At 41.1% G+C, this 9,513-nt stretch overlaps 1 protein-coding gene across 1 annotated transcript; it reads right to left on the minus strand.

Annotated features, from left to right (window-relative positions):
* Positions 1-2,758: 2,758 nt before the first annotated feature.
* LOC108577767 (RNA exonuclease 1 homolog) lies at positions 2,759-8,857 on the minus strand. Its single transcript, XM_017940967.1, has 9 exons — positions 8,758-8,857; positions 6,609-8,629; positions 6,124-6,490; positions 5,840-6,009; positions 3,991-4,410; positions 3,610-3,907; positions 3,306-3,468; positions 2,979-3,238; positions 2,759-2,844 (listed from the first exon to the last, which is right to left on the minus strand). The coding sequence occupies exons 1-9, from the start codon at positions 8,855-8,857 to the stop codon at positions 2,759-2,761; spliced, it is 3,885 nt and encodes a 1,294-aa protein (XP_017796456.1).
* Positions 8,858-9,513: the final 656 nt, after the last annotated feature.

Below are 9,513 nucleotides of genomic sequence, written 5' to 3' on the forward strand. Positions count from 1 at the left end.
TCGTCGTCGTCGTCGTCGTCGTCGTCGTCGTCGTCGTATCATCGTCGTATCATCGTCATCGTCCGAACATTCATTTTGTTAACACATAGAAAGGTGGCGTGCGTTCCGAATATATAGTACCTATTCATCCGAAAGGCCGATTCCTGCGAGAAGGCTGTGCTTTTATGAAAAAATACAGACGTCCTGTTATATTTTAGTTAGACAAGTATGTAGTCAAATTAGACGCGCACGCCATTTTTCTTCGGATTAAACCGACTCTTTGTTAGGTTTTACTTTGCTTCGCTTTCTCGCTTCGGTTCCACGCAACTCGACTTCGTTTCTTTTCCTTCGATTCGCTTTATATTCCCTCCACTCGCTCCGTATATGTATTAGTCAGTTTCCTTATTACGCTTTAAACACGGGCTGTTCTCTAAATAGTTACGAATGACTTTGAAACGGAAGGAAAATGATTGGAAAGCTGGCATTCGAATATGTAAATACAAATATGTAAAATTCTATTATATTTTTCTGAGACCACGCTTTGAGAAAGACTCGCGAATCTCTCCTTGCGCGTGCGCGTGCATTCTCCATCACCATCGATTCAAACTGTTCACCTTCTACGGAAGCTTGTCCCCCATCTCCGCTGCTTCACTCTGTACCATAAACCACGCGGCGAATGAATTGCCTTCGAATCAATCGATTAAAACTGCCTTCCAGTCAGCTGCCCACATGGCCGAAAACTATGTAGAGCTGTTTCGCAAATCTGCTCAATGATCGTTGTCTCGAGGCGATTCTATCAGGATTCAACCTGATCGATTCGAACCATACATCCGATTAAAACCAACGACAATTTCGGAACGTGTCCTTTTCCTTTTCCATCAGAAACAACAGCTGCGTTACTACCCAACACAAAATGGTCCGGAGCAAAATTTCATTCAGCTTAAACCGAAACCGAAACGAGATAAACCGGAAGAAACGAAAAGAACACGTTAAGATAATGCTTTATTTCGTACATCGATACAGTAAACTGTAGGAAAAGATTAGCTAGTGATCCAAGATTGTATTATAAGTACATATACATATGTCTCATTTGACGATAGGAGTTTCCTTTAGGAGCGTCGCTGATGCTTATGCCAAATGGTACCACTTTTTCTCTCTTTCTCTTTAAAAGCACGCGCACGTGAGGGCAGCGTTTGCCTAACATTTGAGAAACATTGTAAAAATCAGTAGGAAATGCACACCAAAGATTAGGCTATAAATATATCTTGACAATAATGTTTGTTTCAAGGAGGCAGATAGACTATTTTTTACCCAACACGAGAACCAAGCGTGTCGAACGAAACGTGTCTTCTTCTACACATGCATATATGTAATACGTATGTAAGTAGGTAGTAGATACACACAGATCCCGACGATCATCTATGTATCTCCTCGCTCTAGGAAAAGTCCAAAGAAAATATTTCGCGGTTCGATTCGGTATCTATCGGTACTTATCTTCCCTTAGATACGCACAATTCAAGTTTTCGCAAAGAAATACGTGCCGCCAACGATAACAACAACAACAACAACAACACAACGATGGGCAATGTTTTTCTTTGAATCGCTACTGAATCTTAAACGGGTGAGGGAGGAGAGCAAAAGGAAGAGGGGTTGGGTTGGGGGAAAAATGAAATGCGGACGCGATGCATTCGAAAGGGAAATACGATCGACGATTATTTTTAATACGGTGCTAATGAAAGAAACGCAGTTAGTTTACGATGTCGAGACGCGCGTGCGCGGGAACGTAAATGCAAATTCCGAAAGGAACTCGCTTTACCCACCTCATGGTACCTGCCTTTCGTCGAAATGTAAGCGTTCCAAAATGGCTATATGTAGACAATGACATGTACGTAGCTCGATCGAACGAGCCGATTGTTAAATAAAGATCGTTAATCGTTTTCCAACGATAAGATTAAGATCGCGATGCCATGCTGGTACAAAACCATTGAACGCACACTTCAATGAAACATCAATGTAGTTTTATATAATAAAATTCGATGGAAAAATGGAGAAAAAAAAGAAAAGAAAAGACAAGGAAAAAAAAAATCTGTTTTTCGTACTGTCCGAGAGTTTAGGCTCTCTCCTCTATTTATTTACCGCCCTCTTTCCGTCCTTATCCTATTCTATATCGTATATCCTCGATGTCATACATCCACCACGCTTATTTTCGTCGAAAAAAAGAGAGAGTAAAAAACTGTAACTCGAGAAGAATCTCACACACACACCACCACTCGCTACCGAATGAAAAAGATCCGCACGTACAAAATATTCAAGTTTGTTTATTGCAAGACTTTTAACCTCCAAAAATAAGTTTACATCTCGTACAGTTTCAATGAGAGACAACCAAAGAAACAGATGCAACGCAGGTACCCCTACATCGTTCTATTTACATTCGAACGATTCAAAATTCAAAGCGCAATGATGAACGAAATTTTATAAAAGTACGAATTGCGCTAGATCGACTTGCATCATCGATCGTCAACGAATGAGTGAACGTGTATACATGCTATCGTGTGAAATCGCGAATGTAATTCGAACATGAGCGGTGATTCTCTATGATTAATCGATTCTACGATCAACCTGACACATGTATATCACATTTTTATACATGAAAAACTATAATACAACGCATGCGATAGTTTAAAAAGAGATTATCATCGTTTTAGACGCAGATCGTGAACGATCCATAAGCTGTATACACGGTATTCAGTCTGACGGAGCGCTTTTATAGCTTCGTTTACTATTGTAATTTCGCTTCCTCTTTCGCTTTCCAAAGTATCAACTCCATACAAGCGACAGCATCCTCTTTGCTATCGTGACCGCCGACTGTAACAGATGCGTTAAAAAGTTAGCGACAAACTTTACTTTTCCGTTCTACATTTACGTACATATCTGCTGTAAAACTAAAATCATTTCTGTCATTTCTGCCAATCGATCAAAGTCAACAATTCTAGACTAACCGTCATTCTGAATGATCTTTCTCAAATATTCGGAACAAAGGTTCTTCAAAGCTCTCTTTTGCGGATATCCGTTCTTGTGCGGAAACATTATGCTCGTGTCGACCACGGTATCGTGTAGAAGTTTCAAAGCTTTGAAATCACTTTCGAGACTGTGACCCACTAGTATCGTTTTATCCGAAAACATTGTCAACAGTGTCGCTTGAACGTCCAATAACGTTGTCGTCACATCCTTCATACCTTCCTCCGTGATTCCAGAAAACCTGTGCAGTCGTCGATCGATCCTCGTTATTATTCGTTATTCGCAAGAATCCTCGACGAAATAGTTACCTTGTATTATAATCTATTATAGGATTTTGCGGTTTAACCAATGTCTCGTACATCACGTTGCAATCTTCGTCGATGACGGTTATCCTGGTCAATTCCAATCCTTGTGTCGTGTAACTCATTTCACAATCGAGCGCATACACCCCTTGTTCTTCGATTGCCGCATCTTTGGGCAAACAATAAAAAAGAAGAAAAAAGAGAACCAACGAAATACATTTTTAAAGCGAAGAGAAACGGGAGAATGCAAGCAAGCAAAGAAAAGCTTCAATAAAGAATCAGAAGCAAAAGAAAAATATCGATGGTATACCTTTCGGCAATGTTTTCACGTAACCACGAAGATTTTCATAGTCGGTATAATCCCAAACGTGCGTTTTCGCGTCGCAACAACCGGTTGCAGAACCGTATTGCTGACAGCAACTGTATTTCCCTTCACCTCTGATCGTGAATTTTCTACCCCAATGATATATACAGTTCTGTGGTTGCAAAGCAAATCCTTGCTTATCGATCATGTAAGTTTGACCGCATCGGCTACAAACTCTTTCGTTAGGCACCTTTGACAAAACACTCTGATTTCGCGAATTGATTACGTAAACTTTAGCACGACCCTGCAATTAAACGAAATACACATATCCACTCTCTCTCTCTCTCTCTCTCTCTCTCTCTCTCTCTCTCTCTCTCGTTGGCTCACCTTCTGATTATCCGGATGTGGACGGGGAAATCCGTTATCTCGAAGTTGTTGTTCCGTCATTATCCATTTTGTCAACATACCGTAAAGAGCAGGCCCCCTAAATTCCGTGACCGACCTCTTTGTCTTAAGGACGCTCCAAGAACCCTTTGATTTTCCAGTGAGCACCGCTTCATGGGACACCGTGTTGTTACTGCTGCCTGCCACTGTCATCGCATTATTCTCCATCGATGATGAATTCTGATCAACTTCCTTTCTGAGTCTATGCGCGGCAAGCATGCAAGAATTTTTATAAACAGTTAACGCTTTGCATCTTTCGTGGCAAGCGTATTCCTCTTTAAGATTCACATAATACTGACGAACGTTTAAAGGGAACTTTTGCGTGGTTACTTGCAACGGTTCAGGACGTATCAACTGAGGTACCTGAAACAACACAAGAATCTCGTAACACGCTACGAGACAGTAAATTTACAGTAAAGACTCTATAAGAGTTCGTTGGGATCTACGCGTTGACTATTCATGGTCTATCCCCACCACGAGGAGGGACCACCCTCGAACCAGGCAAGCGACTAATATGACACGGCCGCGGCATCTCCTTATCGCATTCGGTGGTGGCATATCGGCGAGACAACGATTTTAACAAAACTACAAAAGTTTGTTATTTTCAATTTTTCGTTAATAAAAATTTCATCGAAATATTGGGGAGATTTTCCTGATTAAAATGATACCAAACACGATATAGTTACAAAACTTGGTTGTGTTGATCGGCTTTGGGAATTTTCTCCGTTAAAAGTTTCACAGTTGTGCCGAATACGAACAGTTATCCAGTACTGGAACTGGTGAATCAATCCGGTTATTCCCGAATGGGACTTAAGTTCGTAAACGGCATTGCCTTTGATCAATTAACACACGTTGAGCGCGGAGCCGATTTCGCTCTGCTTTCCGTTCAGGCGGCAGAGCACATAGCGGCGAGCACTTCGCAAGGTGTTCGGTTATAGAGTATAAACAGAAGATATCAAATGCACTCACACGGCGTTCAGATGAAGAAATACCAATGCAAGCACATTCGGGCGAAATACATACAACCAGAAAGTTAACCAAACAGGTCGTCACTTTTTCTAATACGTGTAAAACCAAACCACATCTCTGCTTAAAATGTTTCAATAAACTCCATTAGAATTGTAACATTTACTCGTATCTTTTTAACCTTGACGCCACCAAAACGAAAAGTTCAAACGATTTTCGACCTCTGACGAGTTTAAAGGGCAGTTGTAGACTGTTAGCGGAGGACGAGTTGCAAACAGCTTGCGAACAATTGTAATTTACTAATATGTTGAAAATAGAACTTAAATAGATTTAAAAAATTGAAGGTAATCTTCATTTCTTAAAAAATAATGCAAATTCTTTGCAAAAAATAGTATCACTCTTTCATTTTTCTCTCATACTCGTCAAAAACGCCGTAAATCCGTTAACATTCTGTATAATTATAAATAATTGCATCAGTTTTAGTATAATTCCTTTGACCTTTTTAGTAATTTTTTGTAACTTTGCAATACCCTGTAATTTCATTTAATTTCTTATAATTGCTTTTGTGTTTGTACTTTTCAGTGTTGTCTCGCCCGTATGTAGGCATTTAATAATTTTTTACGACTCTCTCAACTTTCTACGTACATCCGTCGGTGTTGGTGAAATAGAAACAGTTCGAAGAATCTAGTACCTATCCCGTAACTGTTCCACAACGAATTTCGAACTCTTATAGAGAGTCTTTACTGTACCATCAGTTCGTACTACGCAGAGAGCAGGGAAATTCCTTTCCAGCTCTACGTAGTAAACGATAACAACGCATACGCACCATTTGTGGAACGTGAGCGACCCGTACACCGCACTTCGCTGTTTGCGCAGCTGTTTTACAATTATCCGTTGCTTTCGTATCCGCCAACTTCCCCGCTGCATTCTCCGTCACTTTTTTTTTCTCTATCGCTAGAGACATAGCATACGGCACATGAGCGATTCTGACACGACCTGTTGCAAATATCGCCGAACAAGGTAAACCCCGTATATGTAAATAATCAACAACAATGTCTATTTGTACTTTCAAGTATTTTCGTGTACTTTCTCAAGAAACGACCATGTTACCATTTCCGTTCAATTTTAGTTCGCTGTTGCTCGCTGTTCCCATCCCCTCGACACAATTACGGCGTACATCCCTGGAAACACCGCTGCTCGCAGAAATTGTCTTTTCCGCAACAGCGTCTCGCATCAAACGCCATCTTTCGTACATCTTTTGCTGTGGATTTGTCAATTTTCTCGCCTGTTGACTAACACCCCCAATGTGCCTGGTAACGGAGGAGGCGGCTGCCGAAGGATGCGCTACTCTCTTCCTGCCGGTCTCTTCGTTCTGTTCCTTTTCCCTTTCCATCTCTTTTTCCTTCTCTTTCATCCGTAACGACGATGTCTCGCTCGACGATTCCGTTGTCTTCGTTCGTTCCGGTACTTGGTATTCCTTGTAACAACATTCAACTCGGTGTAAATACAATGCAAACAATAAAATTCGATAATCGATATTCTCTAAATACATATTCCCTCTATCGACGAAACATCAATTTACCACCAGTACATACCTGAAATATCTTTAAACATTCTTCTTGTACGTCGTGATCCGAGTCAGATGTGCTAAAAACCACGTCGATATCGTTCTCAATGATATTACTATAACGATCGTCGTTCTCTTCTTCTTCGTCGTCGTCGTCGTCGTCGTCATCCCTTAAATTCAAGCGAACGCTTTCCAAAGAGCTCCCGGATCTGTCGGTTGAACGTCTTTCTTTCCTATTCTCCGCCGCCGCATGTCCCTGCAATTTTCCAATTAGCTTATCGTCAGATTTACGTTCCGTCTTCAACCGTTTATTGCTTCCGTCACTTCTATTCTTCTTCACGTGTTCTTCCTTCTTCGAGGAATGCTTCGAATCATATTCGTGACGTTTACCCAACTCGTCACAATCCTTCCTATCCGTCTTTCTTTTATGTCTATTCTCATTTTTTCCTTTATCCTTTCCCTTCTCCCCATGTTTCTCCTTCTCTTTGCATTTGCTCCTATCTCTATTGTGCTTCTTATCTCTCGATTCTTTACCGCTGTGCCTCAAATGACTCTTACTTTTGCTTCTGCTACGAGAGACGGAACGCGACTTTTCGTTCGAATTATGCCTGTCTTTGTATCTCTTACGAGATGTCGCAGTACCGTGACGATCCTTGCGATCCTTGTTTCTACTTTTCTCCCTATTTTTCACTTCTTTTGCATTTTCATTCCTACTCTTATACCCATCTCTTATTATTTCCACTACTTTTTCCACTTCCTCTTCCTCTTCCTCCCCATCCCCCTCTTGCTCATCCTCCTCCTCCACCGCCGCCGCTTCCGCCTCCTCCTCCTCCTCTTCCTCCTCCTCGTATCGCAAACGTTTCGAACTCTCTTCTTCGCCTGTGAATTTTTCATGCTTCGCAGTGTTACTCACGGTACATTTCGACATTCCCTCACCGCGATTCTCTCCCTCCTTAACAAATCCATCGTTTGTCAACGAAGCTGTTTCTGAAAATTCTACATCCGTGTCCATCCGTGCATCCTTGGAGCAATTCAATTTCTTCAGATCCCGACGATCAGACTCACTTTGCGTCGAGAATGTACGGTGGTCAATATGTGTGGTATTAATTTTGTTCGCATCATGACCGTAATCTTCAATATTATCGCGACTATTACCGTCCTCCTCATCTTCGTCATCGGAGAATTTCGGTTCCAGATGTGTGCAAGAATCTTTCGACACCTTCCTAGATTCAAGTACATCAGATGTCGATCTAGTACGCATCACTACTTCCTCGTCTATCGTGTTAAAGTCTGTTTCAAAATGCGTTTCTAACACAGATTCGTTTAATCCGTCGACAGTTTTCAACGGAGTCTTTACTTTCTTTGGAACATACTCCTCCCTTCTCTTTTTACACTTTGGATAATACGCTTCCCTGAGTTTAAGCAAATACTCGTTCGCACCACTGTCCTTACACGGTGGATTTGGCAAAGGTGGATCTGTCTTACACGTAGGTACATAACTGTGCATAGTATCGCGCGTTTCCGAGTTAATTATGGTCGTAGGTTTGTATTTAATTTCAGCAGCTTGAGCTTCCGTAGATTCGCTGCCTATACTTAACCATGGTTTAATTCCATCCGGAGTACATTTAGGTTTCACCGCTACTCTACTTTCTCTGGTTGGCATATAAGATACTATCGGAATATGACGTTTCTTCAGTTCTGCGATAGGTGTTGGGTTATACACGCATGGAAGTGGCTTATTAACCGACGTCGAAGCATCTATTCTTCTCTCCGCTGCATTAGTCGTAATGTTATCCAACGTACCAGGTGATCCGGTGGTTAGTGTAGGTTTTAGCCCTTCAACTACCTGAGAAACAACATTCTGACAAGAAAATTTATCTACATCTGCGACATCTCGATTAGCAAGGACTTTTTTCACAGCTTCTGTTACTAATTGTTGTAAAACGTCTGAATCAGATGTTACCATTGTAGACGCTTTGGATTCTTGAACCTGACCCGTGGAACGGTTTTCCACCGACTCGGCGGCCTCCGCGGTAATCCCAGCATCTTCTGAAATAATATTTCAACTTGTAACATTAAAACGGATCCAAGTTTCCGGATACAAGACAGCATATCGCGAGAAATACGCATTATTTCGAATGGAAAGTAATTTCAACGGATAAATAATAATCACTTACCTCGCTTCGAATGCTTGAAATGACAATAAGGTCTATCGCACGTTCCACTTTCGTAAAATGGACAGTTGATAGCTTTAAAATAACCAGTCGAAGGCAACATATCTAGTTCATTGTACTTTATACTTTCGATCGTTCATTCTTCGAGCAAAAAGTGTCGTATCAAGTCGTGCAAGAACATCGACTTTTAAACGAAACCAAGTTTAAACTTCCTCTAGAAATCAACCATCATTTTCCCTTATATTCAGTTGATGCGTGTTTTTACCATTATCCCAAGGACATTTGCAAGCTTTTACAAGGTGCATCGAAAGCATGAAACTCGAAACGAATCGAATCCCAAGAACAGAGGTTATGTGCAATTGGCTCGTACATTTCCCTATTTGCAATTTCTTTCAAAGTATTCACTCCCTTCTTCCCCCTCCACAACCATCCACCCGCACAACATCTCACCTCTTTTACCCCCACTATTCTTCTTCTTTTTCAATTTCCCGTTATTCTTCTCCTTTGTGACAACTCTCTAGGTCCATATTCTCTCGTCGCTACAGGTGCACCAATAACAAACACCGAAATCCCTAGCTAGCAATATACATGTAATTCAAATTTTTCACTTTCCCGATCTCAGTTTGTTTTTTCGAAAGAAACCTTACTACGCAATTCTCAAATTTGTAAATACACAACTCGGAACCGGTAAATTTATCTTCTTCCTTTCTTTTACATATATCGTATATCATACCGAACTTCCACCACCGTACAATTACG

The sequence above is a fragment of the Habropoda laboriosa genome, unplaced genomic scaffold (genome assembly GCF_001263275.1).
Source record: "Habropoda laboriosa isolate 0110345459 unplaced genomic scaffold, ASM126327v1 scaffold816, whole genome shotgun sequence".
Taxonomy (NCBI): domain Eukaryota; kingdom Metazoa; phylum Arthropoda; class Insecta; order Hymenoptera; family Apidae; genus Habropoda; species Habropoda laboriosa.